The sequence below is a fragment of the Giraffa tippelskirchi genome, chromosome 7 (genome assembly GCF_054371585.1).
Source record: "Giraffa tippelskirchi isolate mGirTip1 chromosome 7, T2T-mGirTip1v1.2.pri, whole genome shotgun sequence".
Classification (NCBI taxonomy): Eukaryota; Metazoa; Chordata; class Mammalia; order Artiodactyla; family Giraffidae; genus Giraffa; species Giraffa tippelskirchi.
This window is the reverse complement of record NC_137281.1, coordinates 26,188,022-26,213,113: the sequence shown is the minus strand read 5'-3', so window position 1 is coordinate 26,213,113 and position 25,092 is coordinate 26,188,022. Positions and strand designations below refer to the sequence as shown.

Sequence of the window (25,092 nt, the reverse complement as noted above, 5' to 3'; positions counted from 1 at the left end):
AAGTGGCTTACAGAAAGAAAAACCAATACAGTATACCAACACATATATATCGTATTTAGTTAATCGGTAAAGATAACCCTGTATGCGAGACATCAAAAGAGACACAGATAAATAGAACAGTATTATGGACTCTATGGGAGAGGGCGAGGGTGGGATGATATGGGAGAATGGCATTGATGCATGTAAATTATCATATGTGAAACGAATTACCAGTCCAGGTTCAATGCATGATACAGGGTGCTCGGGGCTGGTGCACCAGCATGACCCAGAGGGATGGGATGGGGAGGGAGGCAGGAGGGGGGTTCTGGAAGGGGAAAACATGTATACCCATGGTGGATTCATGTCAGTATATGGCAAAACCAATACAATATTGTAAAGTTAAAAAATAAATAAAATAAAAAACTTAAAAAATTTAGTGGCTTAAAGTAGTAACTGTTTATTATTTTTCATGATTCTTTTGGTTGGCTGGACTCAGCTGGTCCATTCATGTAGTGTCAGCTGGAATCACTCGTGTACCTGATTTCAGCTGGGAGCTCAGCTGGTGTAGTGCAGAGTAGTTGAGGATTATCTGGGCCTTTCTCTCCAGCATACTAGTTGGACTTCTTCATTGTGGCTCAGGGCTCCAAAAGAACAAAAGTGGAAGCTCCAGAGCTTCTTCAGGGCTAGACCTGTAACTTACACAGCATCACTTGGCCACATTCTGTTTGTCAAAGGAAATCATAAGGCCCATTATCAAGGAGAGGGGACATTGTTACTCTACCTCTTAATGGAAAAGTGGCATGGGAATACAGGTATGGAGAGGAATTATTGACAGCCCTCTTTACAGTCAGTATGCTACACTTAGTATTATTTGTCATCCAAAACATTTTTAATCCTATTTTTAATTTAAATAGCAAAAAATGAAAGTCATATCTTTATTTTTTGACCTGATTTTAGGTTGTGATAGTTGTGCCTGGCAAGTTAACAATAACTGTTTAGCTGAGTTGTTTGGAACCACTAATTTCAGTAAGCCAATAATACTTGTATATTTTTTTCCCCTAGTATTGATTGTGCCGGTATTTTGAAACTCCGAAATTCAGATATAGAACTTCGAAAAGGAGAAACTGATATTGGCAGAAAGAATACTCGAGTTCGACTTGTGTTTCGTGTACATATCCCACAGCCCAGTGGAAAAGTTCTTTCTCTGCAGACAGCTTCTATACCTGTTGAATGTTGTAAGTGAGCTTGTGATGCTATTTTCATTTTCTGTTTTATTTGTAATGTTGAGATCAAAAGTAAACTGAAACCCAGGGTCTGAATAGCTGGTGTGATTTTCTTATATAGAAATAAACTACATGTGTAGTGGGAATAAGTACTGATCTTGGAGTTAGGAAATGGCTTTGCATTGTAATCTAGGTAGCCTCTGTGGCTATAGACGTTATTCTCTTGACTACAGTTTTCTTACCTGTAAATGAGGAAGGGGGCTTGATGACACCTGAGGACCAAATCATGAAGCTATGAATCTGACAGTAAGTGTCACTATTACTTGGTCGCCTTTGTTTTTATTAAAATATTGGAAGATGCCTATCTTTACGAGCTCTGGACTTACAGGCTTTTGGCTTTTTACCGTAAATTTATTTACACCAGCTTGAGAAAGTGAATGTCATTTACTGAGATTTTCAAGGCCAAGAAATTGAAAAAGGCCCTAGAACCCAATATCAACTCAAGCTGTGGATTGAGAACTGTGCACCTCAGGCAGGTTATAGCTGTTAGGACTGAAATACTGAGACTGTGGTTTAGATCCTTTAGGGCATAATTTTTGTATTAACTTTTAATAGATAATAGAGGTATATGGTACAGAATTTAAAATGAATAAAAGTATAGAGTGAGGCCCCTGTACTTCCCCTCTGTGGTGGCCCACACTGTCTGTGGAGTGTGCTTCTCTCTGAATCTGAATAAATCCACTTCTTACCTAAAAAAAAAGTATAGAATGAAAAGTAAATTTTCAAGTCAGCAAATTCCTCTTAGAAACAGCTTTTGTTGCCACAATCTTTGTTACTCTGCCAGACAAGTGCCCATTTAAGCATATATTTCTCTAATTTTTAGCAACATAATTTAAATAATTTTAAGTTCATAGAGTAGCTTGAGTTTTTGAGATGAATTTATGCTAAAAGTATTCTGTTTTCTCTTTTAGTTTATTAACTTAATGTGTGACTGTTGAGAATATAGAAAACACAGAATATGGTACAAAGAGGAGCATTAAAATCTTTTGTAATGTCACTTCTCTGAGATAGTCACTATTAACCATTTTTTGGATTTTTTTGGGTCTGTGTGTGTGTGTGCGTGCACATACACACAGAGTATTTGGTATTTTCACTTATAATGGGCATTTTCTCATATTGTTAATTCAAAAATATTTTAGCACATGCATAATGTTTTATTATGGCTATACCATTTGCTGAACACAGTTTGATGTGTTCAGCAAATGCACTTGTGATGGCTAGTTTCCACCGTAAATAATTAGTCTTACTCCCTAGGCTAGTCAGTGCTTGTTTTTATGCTCCTTCTCTGTTGGGCCATTTAGAACATAAATAGGGACATAAATGTTTTATGAGCTCTAGGTTGGTACTTGGTACTTTCCAAGTTGTAGCTCATCCTAACCAGACCCATCCCCTATGACACATTCTCTTTGAATGGGACCAGGATCCCAGTTCATATACCTTTTGTGGCTTGGTATGAAATACTTGGAAGAGACATAGTGAACTGGGACTACATGCATCATAAAGGCAGTCAAGTTGTTTAAATTACTTTAAAATGTTGTTTTGGCCAAACAAAGCACAGCTGACCCTCAAAGCCACCAATTTTCCACCCAAGTAGTAGGACTAAAAGTAGACCTGTTTCCAAAACAAGAAGAAAGTATAGTCCACACTTGATTTTAATCCAGAGAGAAACGTAGCTATTGAGGCCTTTAACAGAAATAAACCCTTAGAGAACCTAAGCAGTCAAAAGAAGTATAGCTTGAAACTCAAGCATTTTTTAAAAAAAGAAAAGAAAGGCCCAGAAATAGGATCTCCAGAAGTGAAGTGAAGTGAAGTTGTTCAGTCGTGTCCTACTCTTTGCAACCCATGGACTGTAGCCTACCAAGCTCCTCTGTCCATGGAATTTTCCAGGCAAGAGTACTGGAGTGGGTTGCTATTTCCTTCTCCAGGGGATCTTCTCGACCCAGGGATTGAACCCAGGTCTCCCGCATTGCAGGCAGACGCTTTACCATCTGAGGCACCAGAGAAGCCCTAGGATCTCCAGAAAATACAACAGTTGAAATAAGTTGATACCAGAAAAAAATGGCACCAAGGAAAAGTTAATACTTTAAATAATGTCTTACAGGCTTTAAGATAAATTGTGTTCACATATCCTGGGAAGGAAGAGTAGAGTGCACTAAGAAATATTTTTGTTCATTTTTAAAAATTCTGTATTGAAATGTGTACTTCATGTATACATTGTTTAGTTATTCAGAAGTTCGTCCAAAATGTAATCCTGATGTCTTGGTGATCTGGCTATTTTCTTGATTAAAGGTTTACTTGGTGTTTGTCCTTTAGAAACTTGTCTTCTTTTAATTGTATGTAATATAATTACGTACCTTTGGACTTAGTTTTCTTCTTATATTAAATTTGCCAGTTTTAAAAGGCAAATTGTAGGGAAAAAATGAGAAGCTAAAGAGACAGCTAAAAGCTAAAAAGAGAAAAGTGGATGAGGTGAATTTGTTGGAGTCAACATAAGTTGCAGGCATTGATTAATTTCTCTTTATTAGTTTCTCATAGTCGTCCAATAATAATGTATAAATCACTAATAAAATGACTAATAAGTCTATTCTGTTTTCTAAATAACATAGTTATTTAGTAGATATTGTTACTCTTGTCCTGCGTTTTGTAAAAGCCCAGAATTTTCTTCTTTTATAGCTAGAATTTGTCATTTACATATGAAAGAATGTAAACTAGTATTTTGTTTTTCTCCACTCTTAAAAAACAGCTCAGCGATCTGCCCAAGAACTTCCTCATATTGAGAAGTACAGTATCAACAGTTGTTCTGTAAATGGAGGTCATGAAATGATTGTTACTGGATCTAATTTTCTTCCAGAATCCAAAATCATCTTTCTTGAAAAAGGACAAGGTAAATAATATAAGATTTGAGTTGACACAGACATAGAAAACAAACTTATGGTTACCAAAGGGGATAGGAGAGAAGGGATAAATTAGGAGTTTGGGATAAGAAGATACAAACTACTATATATAGAACAGATGAACTGGGCCACTCTCTTAAACCATACACAAAAACGAACTCAAAATAGATTAAAGACTTAAATGTAAAACCTGAAAATGTAAAACTGGAAGAAAACTTAGGTAGTAAGCCATGGCATAGGTCTTGACAGTGATTTTTTGAATCTGACACCAAAAGCAGCAACAGCAAAAATAAAGAGGGACTACATCAAACTTAAAAAGCCGCACAACAAAAGAAACTATCCACAAAATGAAAAAGCAGCCTACTGAATGAGAGAAAATATTTCCAAAGCAAGCACAAAAAGAGCTCATACAGCTCAATAGTAAAAAATCATACGATCTCAATTAAAAAATAAGCAGAAGATCCCAGTAGACATTTTTTCCAAAGAAGAACATAGATAGCCAACAGATATGAAGATTCTCTACATTGTTAATCATCAGTGAAATGCAAGTCAAAACCATAGAGAGGGACTTCCCTGGTAGTCCAGTGGCTAAGACTCCTTCCTCTCAATGCAGGGGTCTCAGGTTCATTCCCTGGTCAGGGAACTAGATCCCACATGCCACAGTGAAGACCCGGCAAAGCCAAAAAAAAAAAAGGAAAACACAAAACCATAGATACCACCTCACACCTCTTAGAATGGCTATTATCAAAAAAAGAAAAAGACTAGAAAAAACAAGTGTTGGCAAGTCTATGAACAAAAGGGAATTGTATACTGTTTGTGGGAATGTGAACTGATGCAGTCACTACAGAAAATATTTTGGAAGTCCTCAAAAAATTTAAAGTAAAACTACCATATGATCCAGCAGTTCCACTTTTGGGTATTTATCTGAAGAAAATAGACATACTAACTCAAAAAAACATACACACTGCCATGTTCATTGCACAGTATTTACAGTAGCCAAGACTCAGTTGTAAGGACCCTGACATCTGTGCTCCTAGTACATCCAGAATGCATCTTTATTAATTATTGTAACCACCACATTTCATTATAGTGAACTGTTTATATTTGCCTTTCATCCACAGACAGAAGGTAGAGTATCCTGTCTGTCTTATTTCAGCAACCCAAAGTGCCTGGCAAGTTGAGACCCAGCAGATGATTGCTGAACTGAGCTGTGATTCTTAGTTGGCATAGCATTTGTGCACAAGGGTCGCTCATACTACCTTGTTGGAATGGAAAGTGGTAGTCACAGTCTGGAAGGCATTTCACTGAGTCTTCACAGACCAGATGAAGTCATGCTAGCAGTGAAGATACTTGTATGGTTTTGTCACTGGGTGAATGCCCATGACATAAAAAGAATGCTTTAGAATAGCTGCACATTAGACTGGAATGCGAGCACTAGTAGCAGATGGGGCGCTCCCCAGGTAAACAATTCACTTATGATGAAGAGATAGAAAATGTGCTGGCCAGATAATAAAGATCTGTGGTGACCCAGATCTGGAAAGCCTAGCAAATTGTTCACAAGACCATCTGTTTCTGAGATCTTGACAAGCCAAGCAGTCCTAGAAAATGAAGTCCAGTAGGGGAAAACTAACATAGCAAGGGCTGAGGGTTAAAAAAAAAAACACCAAAAACCCAGCTGCATGAGTACACAGTGTGGGAGCTTGAGCTTGGCAGTAGGAAATGTGGCAGACTGAGGGACACTTGCTGGCCACATGCAAAGTGTCAGACACTTTCTCCATATTGTAGCTGCTTCGGATAACTTCTATTCACAGAAACACAGCATCTCCATGTAAGACAACAAGAGCCTCAGTCACTCTCTGTCATGCTGAAGCATTTCTCACCTGGTCTATTCAGTCCTCAGCCTGATGCATTTGGAGGGAGATGGTCACACTGGAAGACTGTTCAAAGAAGAGTGACCAGGAGGGCTAAAATATTGTTTAGGGAATAGATGTGGAACTAGAGGTGCTAGGCAGCAGAAAAGGAGACACAGGCAAACACCAGATGCTTTTAAACATATGAACAAACTCTTCCAGAAAATACAGTATACTAATGCATATATATGGAATTTGAAAGATGGTAACGATAATCCTATGTGCGAGACAGAATAAGAGACACAGATGCATAGAACAGTTTTATGGACTCTGAGGGAGAAGGTGAGGGTGGGACGTTCTGGGAGAATAGCATTGAAACATGTATATTATCATATGTGAAACAGAACACCATTCCATGTTCGATGCGTGAGACAAAGGCTCAGGGCCGGGGCAATGGGATGGCCCAGAGGGATGGGATGGGGAGGGAGGTGGGTGAGGGGTCCAGGAAGGGGAACACATGTAGACCCATGGCTGATTCATGTCAATGTATGGCAAAAACTATTACAATATTGTAAAGTAATTGGCCCCCAACTAAAATAAATAAATTTATTAAAAAAAAATAAATACTGTCTCACAGAGACACTCAAGATTTTTAGGGGGTGGCTACAAGGAGTAGTGCTTAGGCCAGAGGTTGGGTATTCAAAGGAGACATGTTATCTATCATGAAGATAGAGCAATTTTGTAGCAGCAGTTATTATCCAAAGATGAAATGGGTTACTTGGTTAGGGAATGAGTTTCTTGTTAACTTTAAGGCACACAAGCAGAAAGAAGTTGGCCGCCACTTCTGTAGAGGTGTTCTCAGAAGATTTTCACACATCACTTAGTAGAATAAAGACTGTGGGCCCTGCAAATTCAGGTAGCCTAAGATCTTTCTTCACATTTTTTTCCCCGTGGGTAGACATTTTCATTACAGAAGTCAGTGAGATAAAGATTCCTTTTGCCAATAAATTTGTGATACTAAATACGTTAGATTTTGTTTGCATGCTCTTTGACTTCCTTTTAACTGTAAATTGTTTCTTTCAATAGATGGACGACCTCAGTGGGAAGTAGAAGGGAAAATAATCAAGGAAAAATGTCAAGGGGTAAGAAGTTTATTTCTTTGGAAATATTTGAGATGCTTAATGTGAAAATTAGATTATGTTGCTTTGTGGTATAGATGAGGAGTCTTTTTTAGAAGTTTGGACATGAGATAGACTGCTTTCCTTTTACTAAAACTAAAGTTTAGGAAAAATAAACGGTGTCTTCCCCTTTTTTGTGTATAGGGAAGGAGAAATTAGAAATGAAAGATTATTAGAAGTTCTTACTGAAGTTATCATTGATTTACTTCTCTGAATTCAGTGAAGAGATCAAATTCAGTGAAGAACTTTAAACAATGGGCAAAAAAATAGGAGGACAAGCCCTGAGGGGTTTTATATTTAACACACTCTTTCCAACCTCTCCACATTAAGCCTTCCAGGATTCAACATTGAAAGCTGTGATCCCTTCATCCTGGTTGGCATGGAGACAGAATTTTCTCTGGGGTAGACAATACCACTTCCCACAGTGCTCTCCAAAGACCTAGAGAAGTTAGATTAAGGATTGTGGTTGATTTGGGGCTAAAAATTTTCTCTATGCATATGTAAGATTATTCTTGATATAGATACAGATTTTGTGTTTTGACATTTAGAACATTTTCAATGGAAAATTTAAGATAAAGGAGTTCCCTAGTGGTTAGGATTTGACGCTTTTCCTGCTGTTGCCCAGGTTCAATCCCTGGTGAGGGAACTAAGATCCCTCAGGCCATGCAGCGAGGCCGGGGGGAAAAAAATGATAAGAAATCTAAACTATAACACAACGTGGGAACTATTAAACTTTGATTAAAAATTAGAACACACTTTCACTTAAGATGTATAGTAATATGTAACATTTGTTAGAACAAAATATCTGACTACATAGTAAATAAGACGTCTTTTGATTTCTGCTACAGCTAGAAACCCAAGTAGGTGAGTGAAAAGCAATTTCTCCTTTAATGGTTTACCTGAAAGAGCTTTTCTCTGTTAAGACTAAAGTATCCTTAGAGTAAATCCCCAGATGACTTATATGACCAGTTAATGTGCATAATGAGCCTGAGTAGTTGAGACTCATGAGATGTGTTGAGTTTAGCAGGTGCATTTCATTTTTAGTTCTGAGTGTAACACAATCTTGCTTTCCATGCTCCTTAGGCTCACATTGTCCTTGAAGTTCCTCCATATCATAACCCAGCAGTTACAGCTGCAGTGCAGGTGCACTTTTATCTTTGCAATGGCAAGAGGAAAAAAAGCCAGTCTCAACGTTTTACTTACACACCAGGTATGAGGAGTTATTGTGATGTGTTTACTATAGAGCTTTCTTTCATAATGAATAAAAAGTTATTCAGTGAATCCTGTACTAGTTAGTGTGTTTAAGATAGGGTGCTTATAATGAATAAAAATCCCAACATATACCGCGTCTGTAAAGTTTGTATTTACTTTAAATGTTAGATCTGATAACAATTATTTTTTGTTGTCATTTGTCATAAGGAAATTAGAAGGTTGAATGTATATTTGAAGTCTTTTTTTCAGGAGTTACCAAAGGTCACCAGCACTGTAGGAAAGATAGATGTCTGAATACGTGTGAACTTTCCTTCTGCCCCTTAGCACTGCAAAAAAGCAGTGTACCTGTTTTGTAATGTATTTATCTCAACCATTTCCAATCAAAATGGAAAATTTCTCCTTAAATTTTTCATTTGGCAAGCAGCAACTATAGCATGTGTTGGCTTTGGGGGAATGTAACATTGATGGCAGAATTCCTGATTTTATAGAGACACCCTAACAAAGAAGACTTCCGCACTTCTTTCTGCAGCAGCTCAAGTGCTGTAATTTTCCAGGTCTGGATTGTGACACATAAATATTATATGCAGTAATTCATACTGATGTTTACATTCTTAGAGAACAAACATTTATAGAGGTCTTCTCTGTGCTAGATGCTGCATTATTAGTCATCAGAACATATGATGATAAAAAAAATTATAATGAAGCTTATTCTCCAAAACTTATTCTTGTAAAAACTTTTAAAGGGTTTATTGTAAATGAAAAGAACAAACACTGAGTTTGAGAGGGTTCTGGTTATTAGTCATTCATTTGTCACCATATTCTTTTTAAAGCCTGGCTGTATTTCATTTATAGCCTCTGAAGACTGCTTATATTCCAGAATCTGAAAATTATTATTACTTGATCATGTTAATACATTACTTGGTAATAAAATATTTCAGATAATTTTCAAACCTTTGAAAACTAAGGATTTTGGTTAGGCATTTCATTTATTCATTAATTCAATAAGTATTTAAGAATGCACACTAGGTGAGCAAAACCTCTCTTAGCTTCTCTATCATGGAGCTTATAATTTAGTGGAACAAATAGAAGCTAATAAATCTCTAAATAAATAATTTATAAATTTGTAGTTAGAAACATATAAGAACTGTTAAGGAAAGGGAAGCAGTGCTGTGGGTGAAAATAACAGAGGAACTCTTGCTAGGCTAACTGGCTGTGAAAAGACTTCTATGAGGAAGTGATGCTTAAGTTAATAACTGAAAAATAATAGTAATAGTTTATAATTACATAACATTTACTATGTTTTAGTACTGTTCTCAGCCCTTTCTGTATTCATTTAATCCTCTTAATAAACCTGTGGGGTAGGTTATTGCCTTGTTTTACAAATGACACTGAGTGGCTAAGAAATGTGCCCAAGGTCTCACAGCATATATTCTAGAGCCAAACATCATATATATAATAGTCAGGTTCCAGAGTCTGGGCTCCTGACTTAACCTAGACTACATCTCTTTGTTCATTTATTTAGCAAACAGCATTTTGTGTGTGCCAGGTGCTATTCTAAGCAGTTTATACATACGAATTCATTTATTCTCCCATAATGCTATAAGGTAGATAGTGTTGCCCTCCCCATTTGGCAAGTGAGTGAACTGAGATCCCATAGCTAATAAAGGCAAACGTGAGATATGAATCTTTGCAGTATGGCTGAATAGTCTATACTGTTAATTACTGTTAGATAAAGTGTAGGAGAACATTCCACATAAAGGCTGTAGCATATGCAAAGGCCTTATGGTTGGTTGTATCAGTATTAAAAGAGTTATAAGAAGTGAACTTTAACAAGGAGGTGACATGATCAGATTTGTATTTCAAAAATGATTTTTCCCTTGGTTCTTCTGTCAGTTTATAAGATGGTCAATGACCAGTTTAGTCTTTCCTCAAATTAACTAACTGCAGAGTGTAAAATTTATATAGGAGAGACCCAGGAAGAATAAAACGTGATTCAAACAGCGAGAACATCAGTGTTGATGAAGAATATCAGGTTTCTGAGAAGAGTGGGAAAGGATAGGATTTAAAATATCCCAATTGGCATGGACCTTAAATGGGAAAAGAAACAGGAGGGAAGGTAAAGGAGATGAACAAGATGGATGTCCATTAGGAAGGTTCACAGACTTAGTAGTGGAGAGTTTAGGGAGTTTCCAAATGATAGCTTCAGTTTTGTTTCTATAAAGAATAACACACAGCCTCCTTCTGTGAGCAGAGAGAGGAGAATGTGGGTGATTTGGCAGTTTAACGGTGTGGAGACATATGAAAAAGTTATTACAAAGAGAGGGGAGAGTAAGTTACCACCGAAACCTAATAGGATAATCAAAGGGAAACTTTGATGTTGATATTGGTGAATTTATGGATACTAATTAGCTCTCCTGTGTAAGTTTCTTAAGCAGCACTCAGATTCTTCAGGGCAGGTGGTGAAATATGAATAATAGGGCTCATCCAGGGTCCAAGAATGTTACTAAATTCTTTTGAGATGAGTAACTATAGAATCTAACCTGAATAAGAAGGAAGAGAGCTTCTGGGGTTGGGGAAAAAAGGCAGTAAGGTTGGCATGTTAAAGGTGTTGATTACTACCATTATAGTGGTGGTAGCAGGCAGACAGAAAGGAGCAAATATCATGCCTCTACATTATTAGCTCTTGAATTGAGAGGACAATATAAAAGCCGAGTCCTAGAGGGCATTACATATGAGAATGGAAATCAATGGGGCCCTGGAGTGCAGAGAGAACATTGGATTGGACTGGAGCTGTCATCACTGGTCTTTTGGTTGACAGAATACAAATCAGGTGGCACACGCTAGTGAAGGAAGAGTAGACACACAAGTGTTTGGACAGTCCTTATTCTGCTTGATTGTTACCTTTTGTCTGTAACATTTGACTTTCTTCACTTTTTTTCTAAAATGAAATTTTGAATAAAGTTTTTACAAAGGTGAATATGTTACTGTGAACATTTTTAAAGCACAAGTTGAAAAAATTTTTTAAAGCATCCATATTCTCTTTCACTCTATCATTCTCTTCTTTAGATCCTTTAATTCTATATATAGCTGCATCATTTTAAAAATAGAAATGAGACCATACTATCTTATATATACTAATTTTATAACCTGAACATTTTTATTTTTCCTTATCAGCAGATAATTTTACAGAATCTTAATAGCTTTTTAGTATTCTACTGTATGACCCTTTGTTATAGTAGAGTTACTATGTTTGTCTTATTAATTTGTATGAATGCTTTATAGTAGAGATTTTAGCCATTTTATGTGTGACAATAATTCCTTTTTAATTTTTACTTATAAAAACTATATGTTCGTAAGTTGCTTATTTTTAATTAAAGGATTTGTTCTTTTGCTTCCTTTTTGGCAACTTCCTCACAATAGGGATCTGCCCAGTATCAGTATCCAGTGGAAATAATCATTAACTGCAAGTGGCTAATTTAAAAACAAATTGTTTTTAATTAAGGATTATATTTAGTAATATTTGTCCCACAATCCATTTGGTTTCTAGAATGAAGACAGTTGGCAGTATATGTGTATTATTCACACATTAACCTTACCACAGGCGGTAATAGAGCACACAGCCCTTCCCTAGGGTTCAGCTACTTGAACTTCTGCCCAGCTTATATTCAGTAGCTTCAGAACTTCCAATGTGGGGGACCCTACCCCGACCCCAGAGAAAATGTATCTCCCTCTGAAGTCCAGAAGAAGTTATTTGTACATGGGGGTACCATCTGAGCTCTGGTTTTTGGAATCATGGGGATTTTTCAGACAGCGTTAGAGCCAAACTCTCATATATAATATTTTGCTTGTGGGAGGGTATAGTCTGTATTCTAAATAGTTGACTGGGTAAACTGACTTTTATATTTTGGTTGTTTTGATTGGGAGGAAAAGCATGCCTTACAGTCAGAAGATCAAATCTCAGTTCTGCCACAGACTGTATCTAATGGTAACCTCTGTGAAAGAGGGTATAATACTAAACAGTGATTTTCAAATTGTTGGGATTGTTTTATTCTTCAAGTAAGGGCTTCCCAGGCAGAGAAGGCAATGGCAACCCACTCCAGTACTCTTGCCTGGAAAATCCCATGGATGGAGGAGCCTGGTGGGCTGCCGTCTGTGGGGTCGCACAGAGTCGGACACGACTGAAGCGACTTAGCAGCAGCAGCAGCAGCAGCAGCAAAGGCTTCCCAGGAGGCGCAGTGGTAAAGAATCTGTCTGCCAATATAGGAGACACGGGTTTGATCCCTGGGTTGGGAAGATAACCTGGAGGAGGAAATGGCAACCCACTCCAGTATTCTTGCCTGGGAAATCCCATGGACAGAGAAGCCTGGCAGGCTACAGTCCATGGGGATCACAAAGAGTCAGGTGCGACTGAGCACAGCACACATTCTTCAAATAAAATCTTATGCAAAAAGCAATTTTATGAGAATAAAGCTGGCTTGGGTGCTCATTTAGCACTGGAAAGGGAAGTCCAGAGCTTTTACTCTTTGGATATTATTCTATATCCATCACTTGAAGAAGAGTGTGAGACTTCTCATGGTTTGAAAACCACTAGACCAGTTGATCTTTTTTTTTTATTTTCTGGATTCCTCTGTTCTTCAACATTCTAAATTTGAGAAATAGCTTGTATAATACAAAAGGTAGAATTAATCTGTTTCCAAAACTCGTCTCATTGTAGATATTGTAAGATATGTTTAACTGTATTTCCCTCCAAACAAGAATAAATTACCATAGACCAGCGTTGAGGACGTCTTATGGTTTGGTCATGTTGGATGGAGTCTGAATTCCTTATAGACCAAAAGAATAATTCTTGATTTGGCAGAGTGAACATGCACTTGATTTAGTAGAGCGGAATTCTCAGACTGGATACCCAGATATTGGTCAGGAACGTAGAAATAAGGATTAGATCACACAAAAAAAGGTGGATGTTATGCTGTAGTTTTCAGTCCCTCTGTGTCCTTTTTAGTACATGATAACCAACCATTTATGTAACCAAGGATCCCAGCTGTTCCATTCAGGATTAAAGGATAAGAATAGGCTTTCTTGGATATTCTCCCTCCTTATGTAGAAATATGACTCTGGGTATAGGATTCACTGTTGCTTTCCTGAAACCAGAGTTGGAGTCAAAGTAGAAGATGAAAAAAATCCAGTAGTCCAGGGACAGAGTTCCAGTTCTGCCAAAGTCAGAAGAAAAGTAAGTACATCAAGACATTAGGGGGAGAAGAAAAAAGACAGAGAGATCAGGAGCCAGTAGACACAGTGAACCAAACTTGAAATACCTGAACAAGAATCAGAAGGCAGAAAAACTTGTGTTCAAGACCTTTTGATATCACTTAGCTTCTGTGAGATCTTGGTGTCCTTAATCTCCTCTTCAGTATAGTCATCTGTGAGGCAGGGTAATAATAATCTCTACCTCATAAAGATCTTCGGGTTTTTTAAAAATTTATTTTTAAATAGAAAATATATATACATGGTGAAAAACATTTAAAAGGCCCCAAAACTTTTTACAGTAAAAAGTAAGTCTTCTCCTATTCACCTAGTTTCCCTTCCCAGTAGTAAACCCAACAGTTTCTTGTGCATCTTTCTAGAGATATCCATACATATATAAGCAAAAACATATGTTTAAATTATCTGGCTTCCCTGAAGCCTTTTGAGTTTTTAACCCCGACTTGAATGTATGATATAGTTGTGTAGCCTAGAATGAAGGCTATTCATAATTATTTTATGTATTATGTAATAACATTTGCTTTAACCTCTTCCTTTTCAGTTTTGATGAAGCAAGAACACAGAGAAGAGATTGACTTGTCTTCAGTTCCGTCGTTGCCTCATCCTGCCCAGACTCAGAGGACTTCTTCAGATACAGGACACCTACATGACAGCGTACTGTCTGCACAGAGAAGCTTGGTTTGTCCCATCCAGCAAACATATGCATCCATAGTAACTGCATCCCATCTGCCACAGCTGCAGTGTAGGGATGAGAGTGCTGGTAAAGAACAGCATATGATATCTTCTTCAGTCGTGCACCAGCCTTTTCAAGTCACACCAACACCTCCTATGGGGTCTTCCTATCAGCCTATGCAAACTAATGTATTCAATGGACCAACATGTCTTCCTATTAATGCTGCCTCGAGTCAAGAATTTGATCCAGTTTTGTTTCAGCAGGATGCAACTCTTCCTAATTTAATAAATCTTGGCTGTCAAACACCATCATCCATACCTTTTCATTCTTCAAATTCAGGCTCAACAGGACATCTCTTAGCCCACACACCTCATTCTGTGCAGACCGTGCCTCATCTGCAGTCAATGGGATACCATTGTTCAAACACAGGACAAAGATCTCTTTCTTCTCCAGTGGCCGATCAGGTCACAGGTCAGCCTTCCTCTCAGTTACAACCCATTACGTATGGTCCTTCACATTCAGGGACTGCTACAACCGCTTCCCCAGCAGCCTCTCATCCCCTGGCCAATTCGCCACTTTCTGGGCCACCATCTCCTCAGCTGCAGCCTATGCCTTACCAGTCTCCTAGCTCAGGAACTGCCTCGTCACCATCTCTAGCCACCAGAATGCATTCTGGACAGCGCTCAGCTCAAGCACAAAGTACAAGCCAGGGAGGTATTTCTGCACCTTCATCCTTATTATGTCACACTTTGTGTGATCCAGCTTCATTTCCACCTAATGAGGCAACTGTGAACATTAAACCTGAACCTGAAGAGCAGGAACCTAATTTTTCTACAATTGGTCTGCAGGACATCACTTTAGATGATGGTAAGTTCATCTTTATGTTCTTGAAGCACTGATGATTCAGGAACTTCCTTCTCAAGAGTCTTGAGAAAGTTACCATCGATTGTTTATTGCATATGATTGGGCTTTTTAATAAGTTGCTGTTACTAGAAATACATTAATATATGACTCTGGAGAGATAGACATGAACATACATGCTTTAAAGTCTATTTTACCATTTATATCTGTTGTGAAGGCTAAGATCTTGAGTAATAACCTACCACCTATTTGTGATGGAACTGAAGATGTGAACGTTATTGGGCGGTTTTTCTTCCAGAACATATAGTGAGGTCACAGCATCTAGAGAATGGAATTCAGAAATGTTAATTCAGTAAACATTGCAGAATCCCATCCCTTTGCAAGACACAGAGTTAGATGCTAGAAATACTAGAAATGTATCATGGTAGAGTTCCTGTCCTTGAGATTCTTCACAAGTAAAGAACCTGCTTCTCTGTGGCTCTGCCAGCTTGCTGAGTCAGATAGTGATGATGGTACAAGTCCAGACTGGTTTGCTGCTGCTGGTCCAACTGTTGGCACCATGATAAAAAGAAGCTATTTATATAAATGTAACAAGTTGGTCTGTAGACCTCTGTTTTTATGAAATCATAAATTGGACAGCAGATTCTGCAGTATTAATTTAATAGTTGAAAATTCCCCCAAGATAGAATTTTCAGGTAATGATTTTAGAGTTTATTCTTGGCTTTGTCATTTATATGGTAGTGAAAAATTGTCTAAATAGGAATGAAGTGAAAGCTAGCTGTAACATTTTTTCAGTATGAAATATGGAAGTAGAATTTTAGTTCTGATTCTGTAATCTATTGAAAAGTTAACTTGAGGTCAGTCCTCTCCTTTATACATCTGGAGAGGCTATTTACTACTTGGTTGCACAGCTGGTGTTAAATTCCAAATTCTAAGCAAAAGAGAAAAGGAAGATAAATAAAATGATAAAATATGGGAACCCCTACCCCTATCCCCAACTTGACACCATGGCTTTACTGTCATATTAGTACATGAGGATACAATGATACAGTAGGTCTTAGTCACTTACAACCAAGATATAAAAGAAGCACATTAGGAAATCAGCAAAAAGATGTGAAAGATTCTATAAGAAGGATTCAGAGAGGCTTCCTTGAGGAGATGATATTTAAGCCAGTCTTGGAGGATGAGTATATTTTTCAGTAAATGAGGATCAATCACTTCTTAACCTTTTGGCTAAGATCAAGTGTTGTATCAGTAAATGAGAATCAAAGGGAAAATCAGACAACAGAAGCAGAAACATAAAGCTGTGTCTGGGAAAGCATGATTATTTGTGGCTGGAGGGCAGATGGCAAGTAGAGATGCCAAGAGGATTGGCCAGGTCATTTGTGTGTAAACTAAAGGTATAATAAACTAAAGCAAAACCTACAATTTTTGTAGCATTTTTATCTAATTAAACTCGTACTAAATCCTCTCAGTTCAGTTCAGTTGCTCAGTCACGTCCAACTCTTTGCAACCCCATGGACTGCAGCATGCTGGGCTTCCCTGCCCATCACCAACTCCCGGAGCTTGCTCAAACTCATGTCCATCGAGTTGGTGATGCCATCCAGTCACCTCATGTCCTGTCTGAATCCTCTAGATAGCTTCATTTAGAGAATTAGGCTTTCTGAAGGTCACATAGCTGGTAAGTTGTAGAGCTGAGACTGGAATCAGATCTTTTCAGTCTAGTCTTTTTTATTTTCTTTTGCAGCACTGCAGCTGCCCCCACCAATAGCAGGCCATGATGGTTAGAACTAACTGAGTGCTTAATGGGATCCCCCAAGCTTTTTTTCGTTCCTCGAGAATGCTACTGCTAAGTCACTTCAGTCGTGTCCGACTCTGTGTGACCCCATAGACGGCAGCCCACCAGGCTCCCCCATCCCTGGGATTCTCCAGGCAAAAACAGTTGAGTGGGTTGCCATTTGGAACATTATCCAGAATGCATGTGTAGAATTTCACTACATGAATGTGTGTACACAACTGCATCTGATTCGTCACACTAGTATTGCTTTCAGGGTTTGTTAAAATTTTAGTCCCTGAAACACAGGGTGAGACTTGGAGTATGATAACCTACCTCTTCAGTAATGGCACTGAAGATACAAGATTTATTAAGCAGGTCTTATGGGATATTCCAGCTCATTTTCTTTCCAAGTGAAAACTTTTTTTCTTCTAAAAAGACACCAAAACTGGAATTTACTCTTTCTAATTTACTACAGACTGAGTGATTTAGGGGCACAGCAAATTGGAACTTTTAGAAGATTTTATTTCATCTTTTGAATATGTAAAGATATATTGCAGAAACAGAGAATCTGGAAAAATGAGATCTATGAGGGCAAGTGAAAAAGCAGTTTCAATTTTGTTCCATTCACAATTAAGCAAAGTTCCCAGATTGTAGCCCCACAGAGGACAAGGACTGGCTACAGAATTCCCTCATTGCCACCTGTCAGGAGACTTGACAGGAGCTCAGTGGTGCTAGCCATAATTAAAGAGGGGTTTGGGGGATTAAAATACACTCCTGGGCATCTTGGATTGTGTATCTTGGATGGATTGTATATCTTGGATGTATAATTTTTGCATTTTGGTGCTTAACATGAACTCTAAAATGAATTTTTGATATTTGCCACTGACTCATTGATTACATTATTTGGATTTGCCATTGATGATAAACTTCTAGATGCTTAGAAAATCCTACAGTTCTGCAGAATTTTAATATAAATTCATTAAAAAAAACAACAATTATGTATTTCATAGGCCTTGAACTCTGTAGTACTTGAATGACCACTTTCTGGTAAGCTTTAAAAGTAAGTAAGGTGGGTAAAAACCCACCCAGTATTCTTGCCTGGGAAATCCCATGGACAGAGGAGCCTGGTGGGCTACAATCCATGGAGTTGTAAACAGACATGACCGAGCGACTGAGCATCCTATACACGTATACATACATATGATAAAATTTAATTTATAAATTAGGTACAGTAGGAGATTAACAATAACTGTTAATAAAATAGAGTAATTAAAAAAAGTAAGCCATGAAACATACTAAAAATGATTGGAAATATATTACTTAAAGTGAACTTTGCAGTTAACTTGAGCTCAGGTTTTATTTTAACTTTTCTATATTGTGCTAAGCATTAAGTACAAAGTAATTTTCCACTCTACACCTAGAGGACATGAGTAATTTTTTAAAAATTTTGTGTTATACTAGTTAAATAGTGAAGTGACTGAAGTTGCTCAGTCGTGTCCAACTCTTTGCAGCCTCATGGACTGTAGCCTACCAGACTCCTCCGTCCATGGGATTCTCCAGGCAAGAATACTGGAGTGGGTTGCCATTTCTTCCTCCAGGGGATCTTCCCGACCAAGGGATCGAACCTGGGTCTCCAGCATCACAGCCAGATGCTTTAACCTCTGAGCCACCAGGGAAGGAGAAATATATTTATCATCTAATCCTAATAACTTTTGTTAATCCTGTTTCTGTTTTATATTTATTTACCCCTTTCTTTTTTTATCAAAGTTTAAAGCAAATAAAATATCCTTTTATTTTTGAGATTTCTAATGAAAATAGAATTTGTCAATAGTCATTCAAACTTGTCTGTTACCTTTAGATTGCAGACATTAACACCTTAATTTTTTATTACAAATTCAGTAACATTTAATAGAGAAGATATTAGTGCACCTCAGCTTGGAAATTCAAGACTTACAGAATTGAAAATAATACAGCTTCCTCATTTTATAGGTAGAGGATCTAAGTTTTATAGTGCTTAAGGTATTCCTCCAGGTTAACACTGATTTAATAGCAGAGTAAAACCCAAGTCAGAAAAATAAACAAATAAACCCAAATCAGAGCTCCTAATTCAGGACTCTAGGAGTTTTTTCAGTATTGGCAGTCATGTTTCTCATCAGTCTGTGGTCTGAAACTGTGGATGTAGAGCATCCGCAGAGTAGCATCTGTTCAGCAGAATAGATGAGAGAAAATGCTGTTTTCTCAGCAGAGCCTTGGTTTGTGAGAGGGACCAGGGCAATCTTAAAATTTTAGATTCTCATTAGAGATGAAGTCTTAAAGCCTCTCTGTTCCATCCTCTTCTTTCACACTGGAAGTCATTTTCTGGTGTCCCTAGTAATATTATATTCTTGTTAGTCTCTTCCTCTCCAGCTCTTTGGAACATCTCAGGGCCTTTTAAGTTTCAGCTGCCCTTGTTTTGTGTGGGCTCTGATGTGTCTGGAGTCTGGAATCATACAGAACAAATTAATCATTCTTCCGTAATAATCCTTCATGTGTGTGAAATCTTTATCTCTTTCCTAAGTCTTAAAAACATTTGAGCAATTTCATCGTTCCCTCAGCCTCGCTAACATGCTTGTTCCCTTCTGTTTGAACCCTGGGGTTTAGTTCCTTTTCGTAGTGCCGTATCCAGAAAGCAACACTCTAGCCAGCTCAGAAGTGGATTGGGGCTGTCACCTTCCTTGTTCAGAAAACTCTTATCAGTTTGGTGTTAGGTCAGGGGATTTTCTTAGCTCCATCCTGCTGTTAATTTAGTGAGTCATAAGTAATAGTCATTAGTCATAACTGAATCATGTCCATTTTGTATCCCCCCCATACCCCACCTCTGTGGATTTTTACATGTATTGTTTTTGGAACCCAAGACTAAACTTTGCAGTTATCCTTGTTTGGTTTCATTGAGTGATTTGGGCTCCTCACATCAATCTTCCAGGCTCAGGTGAATCTCAGAAACATTTTCAGAGTAATGTGTCTCCCTCCTTAGAGGGGTTTATTCCTTGGGATAATAGCAACAGCAGAATACCAACCTTTACCAATTGATGTTCTCTTTCAAGCAGTCTTCTTGGAAGGCTTGTACTATATACTTATTCAACCAGCTAGAATATTGTTCAAAATTCCTTTGCTACTTTCTTTTTTTCCTTGCTACTTAGATGCATTAATACCATTGTCCCTACTTGACAAGCATGTGCTACATCTGAGTTTTTACTCCAGTGTTAAAGTTTGTGTGCCTGGAACTATAATTTTTCCTAAACATTTCTGTGCTTTATTGTGTGTATGTCCCAGATTTGGACCAAGTGATATACATTAAAATAGTACAAAAATGTAGAAATTGTGTCACAGCTGTATTTTAAGCATTTTTAATTAAGATTATAATATTGTTAAACTAGTCTTAGACCTTTAAATGCAGGTTCTTCTAATTTGTGATTGAGCGGAAACCAGTGAGAACTTTCCATTAGAATCCCTCAGTTCCCTCTTGTCCTCCTCTGTTCACAAACTAACAGAATTGTAGCTGCAGCTCTTCAGCAGAGAAGAGGGTACACGTTAAATATAGCCTGACCTGCTGCTGTGGTGAAAACTGACACTGCCACTTGCAAGCTCTGCAGTAACATGCTGACCCTGAATGTAGGGCAGTTGCTAATTTGACTGTAAACAGGGACTCTAGATGTGACCTCAGCTGTTGTGGTTCTGTATAGGTGACAAGCAGATGAACCTGCTTTCAAGTTCCTAGGGAAAGATAAGTGCAAGATTCAGGCGATTAACTTGGATGGGAGAATCAGGATGCTGGTATGGAGGAGCAGCACAGCTAATATTGTCAGTGTTACAGTCCACCTGTTGTATGCTCATTTTACTGGTGTTTGTTGTATTTAAATAAATAAACAAACACATAGCCAATGATGAGGATGGGTCACAAATGAGATGTTTAGTCACTTAGGGACTCAGAAGTGGAGGAAGGTAGATAATACTGAACGTTCTCTTTTAACTAGGATTCAACGATTCTCATGAATACTCTGCTGGGAGGTGTGTATGTGCCATCCAGCCTTAAACATATTTATGATGAATAATTCCAGAGGCAGAAAGTTAACATAAGTAATACCCACCGTGTAGGTACCCTATTTGAACAACTTGACACTAAAAATCCTCTGGGTGTTGCTTTGAGTTAATGATAGAACTGTGAAAAACTCATTCAGTCATTTCATACAGTGTTTTGCCATGAGAAAACCCAGTTTGTTTTTGAAATTTTAAGAATTCAGTAAAATATGTATAACATAAAGCTTAACCATTGTAACCATTTTAAGTGTACAGTCCAGTGACATTAAGTACATTCACAGTAGGGTGTAGTCATCACTTCTGTCTATTTAGAGAACTTTTTCATCACCCTAAGCAACAGCTCTATAGGCATTAAGCAGTAATTCCTCATTATCTCATCCTAGTCCAGCCTGTGATCACCTCTGTTCAGCTTTCTATTTCTATAACTTTCCCTACTCAAGCTACCTCATGCAAGTAGAATACGACAGTTGTCCTTCTGTGTCTGGCTTATTTCACCTAGTGTAATGGTTCCAAGGTTCAGCATGTTAAAAGCATATCAGAATTTCATTCCTTTTTATGGTTGAATAATATTACATTGTATGTGTATGCCATATTTTTTTGGTCCGTATATCTGTTGAAAAGACATTTGGTTTGTTTCTACCTTTTGGCTGTTGTGAATAATGATACTATAAATATTGGAGTATAGGTATTTGAGTTTTTATTTTCAATTCCGTTGGGTTTTCTAGGAGTAGAATTGTTGGATTATGTAGAATTCTTTGTTCAACTTTTTGAGGAACTGCCAAACTAGTATTTTTCTCACAGTGTCTGTAACATTTTACATTTATAGTGCATGAGGGCTCCAGTATCACCACATCCTTGCCAACGCTTACTTAGAAAAAAAAAAGTAGCCATCCTAAATGGGTGTGAAGTGGTATCATGGCAGTTTTAATTTGCATTTCCCTGGTGACTAATGATGTTGCATATCTTTTTATGAGCTAATTGGTCATTTGTTTATCTTTTCTGAAGACCTGGCTAGTCAGATCTTTCGCCCATTTTTTTTTTGGTTGAATTGTTTAGGTTTTTGTTGTTGTTGTTGTTAAGTTATGGGAGTTCTTTATATATTTCAAATATTAAATCCTTACCATCATGTTGATGTATGGCAGAAGCCAGTAGAGTATTGTAAAGCAGTTATCCTTCAATTAAAAAATTAATTAAAAAAATTCTTATCAGATAAATTATTTGCATATATTTTCTTCTATTCTATGGATTATCTTTTTACCCTCTTGATATGATTCTTTGATGGTTTTAATTTTGATGAAGTACAGTTTATCTATTTTTTTCTTTTATTGCCGGTGCTTTTAGTGTCATACCTAAGGAATCATTGCCCAATCCATGGTCATAAAGATTTGCCCTATGTTTTCTTCTTCTAAGAGTTTTACAATTTTAGCTCTTATGTTTAGGCCTTTGATCTATTTTGAGTTAATTTTGTATTAATTTTGCATGAGGGATGAGTCCAGCTTCCATTCTTTTGCATGTGTATGTCCAATAGAACCCTTGTTTGAAAGTGAAAATTAATTGACCATGTATTGTGAGGATTTGTTTCTGGGCTATTTTTTTTAATTGGGGTGTAGTTGGTTTACAATGTTGTATTAGTTTCTGCTGTACAACACAGTGAATCAGTTATATGTATATATATCCACTCTTTTTAAATTCTTTAAGAATACAGAATGCTTCACAAATTTGTGTGTCATACTTGCACAGGGGCCATGTTAATCTCTGTAATCATTGCAATTTTAGTATATGTGCTGCTGAAGTGAGCACTGTTTCTGGGCTGTTTTATTCCTTTGGTCTGTATGTCTGTCCTGAGGCCAGTGTAATACTGTTTTGATTACTACAGCTTTGTAGTAAGTTTTGAAATCAGGAAGTATTGGTCTTCCATCTTTATTCTTTCTCAAGACTGTTCTGGCTCTTGAGGGTCCTTGGAGACTCCATATGAATTTCAGAATGGGTTTTCCTGTTTCTGCAAAAACACTGTTGGGATTTTGATTGCATTGAATCTATACATTGCTCTAAGTAGTATTATCATTTTCACAATATAAGTCTTCCAGCCCTTGAACATAGGATGTTTTCCCATTTATATTCTGTAGTTTTCTTTTCTTGTAGTGTCTGTCTGGCCTTGATAATCAGGGTAATACTGGCCTTAGAATGAGAGGAAGTGTCCCCTTCTCCTCAGTCCTCTGGAAGAGGTTAAGGATTAGTATTAATTCTTTAAATGTCTGGTCAAAGTTTTGTGACAGAGATAAATCAGTTGTTCTTTGGAGCTGTCAGCAGAGTTTCAAGGAACTAGAAGAATGTCTTGAGGGCTCCATAAGTACAATCTGAAATTACCACTGTATCAGCTGACTCACAGAAGCCCCCAGTGTATCTTGGCCTGGACTTCTTTCTTTCTTCTAATTTATGTGCTGATTTACCTGGAATCCCATGTTCTGTACCACAGAGTGTCTTGTGTGTGAAGATTGGGCAGCCTCATAAGGGAGACCTTTAATGGTGCTGCAATGCTTAAGTCACCCCTGAAGCTAGGTGAGTGATCTCAAATTAAGTAATAAAAAAGCTTCAGGCAGAAAAATATTTTGCCTGAGCAAAAAGAGTTCCTGGCTTTTGTGTTTTGTTTTGACCCATTTAGTGAGGCTGCATTTTGCACTCACTAGAATGCAAGGAGGTTGGCTGCTTCTTGGTTTTCCCTCTTTTATCTGCCTAAGAGGAGGGTATGGTATCAGCTAGTTCACAGAGATTATGTACAGTTTCTTCTCTTCCACAATAAAATAAGCATTCTTCTAGAGTCTAATAAAAGGTTATGTCCTTTTATTTGAATTCATACAGCAAAGACCAAAATTAATTTTTTATAGGCCAAAGGAGGAGGCTGCCTCATTGTATAGTGGACTTTTTAGCTGGGCATCTGAGTATGTCATCCATCAGCACAAAACTGACAATAGTGACTCTTCTTGAGTACAGTGACTTTCAGACATTTTGACTACTTCTAACAATAAGTAAGTTTTATAGCATGGAACCATTACATAACAAAAAATATAAAACTAATGTGAAAGTCTCACAAGCCAATTCTTAACCTTTATTAAAGAAAATGTAGCCCATCTTCTATTTTGTTCTGTTTTTTTAATGCTGATTTCAGCTTGCTCTGTTGATTTCATAACATGCTAATAGATGTGAACTTTGGTTTAAAAAACATTCCTCCATGACCTGCAAATTTACCTATGCATATAGTGTTCTGGGCTCCTACCCTTAGACATTTTGATTCTGTGCTATAAAGTAGAGCCCAGAAGTTTATTTTTTTTAAGTGCCCAAATAACTCTGATATGGCCACAGAGGGACTTCCCTGGTGGTCCAGTGGTTAAGACTTCATGGTTCCAGTGCTTCTACTGCAGGGGCCACAGGTTCGATCCCTGGTCGGGGAACTAAGGTTCCGTGTGATACGCATCTCGGCCAAAAAAAAAAGATATATCCACGTATAGACAAGTATAGACAAGTATTTGGAAACTAGTTTATTGAAAACTAAATCTATCCTTAACAACCACTGAAAACCATCACTGTAGCTTTTAAAAATTATTGCCCTTTTAAATTTAGAAAATAAATCAGCATTACGTAAACTCTCTGGACTCCAGTATTTATATTATCCAGTAAAATGTGGGGAGCCATTTTGTGTCGTGACTGGCAGGTAAAGGAAAACTAAATTCCTCTTGATTATAGAAAAAAACAAGCTGGGCATGTAGTAGATTGTTACCCTCTGGTTTGTTCCATTCAGTAGTGATGTTGTCTTCTTTGACACAGACCAGTTTATGTCTGACTTGGAACACCAGCCATCAGGTTCAGCAGAGAAATGGCCTAACCACAGTGAGCTCTCATGTCCACCTCCTTTCTGGAGAATCTAGAGGGTGAGTGTTGATTGAAATGTATCATTGTTTTTGTGCCCAAGTCTGATATTTGCATGCAGTGGCCCGATTTGCATGTGCTACAGAGGAGGGGGTATCCACGGGCATCTTCTGGTAGGGGCC

General features: G+C 37.6%; 1 protein-coding gene and 1 non-coding gene across 9 annotated transcripts in view; one reads left to right on the top strand and one right to left on the bottom strand.

The window, feature by feature from the left end:
- NFATC3 (nuclear factor of activated T cells 3) overlaps positions 1 to 25,092 on the top strand; it is a 103,916-nt gene that overhangs the window by 63,958 nt on the left and 14,866 nt on the right. For 4 of the 8 annotated variants that reach the window (XM_081512794.1, XM_081512787.1, XM_081512793.1 and 1 more), the window contains 6 exons: positions 1,042 to 1,214; positions 4,006 to 4,146; positions 7,093 to 7,148; positions 8,268 to 8,394; positions 14,200 to 15,198; positions 24,869 to 24,972. In XM_081512794.1, coding sequence (XP_081368920.1) covers positions 1,042 to 1,214; positions 4,006 to 4,146; positions 7,093 to 7,148; positions 8,268 to 8,394; positions 14,200 to 15,198; positions 24,869 to 24,969 — 1,597 coding nt within the window. In that variant the 3' untranslated portion in view covers positions 24,970 to 24,972. The remainder of the gene's footprint in view (positions 1 to 1,041; positions 1,215 to 4,005; positions 4,147 to 7,092; positions 7,149 to 8,267; positions 8,395 to 14,199; positions 15,199 to 24,868; positions 24,973 to 25,092) is intronic. The other 4 variants (XM_081512791.1, XM_081512786.1, XM_081512789.1 and 1 more) reach the window with 1 other exon arrangement.
- On the bottom strand, positions 22,742 to 22,846 carry LOC145515927 (U6 spliceosomal RNA). Its single transcript, XR_014061132.1, has one exon. It is a non-coding gene; the product is annotated as a U6 spliceosomal RNA (small nuclear RNA).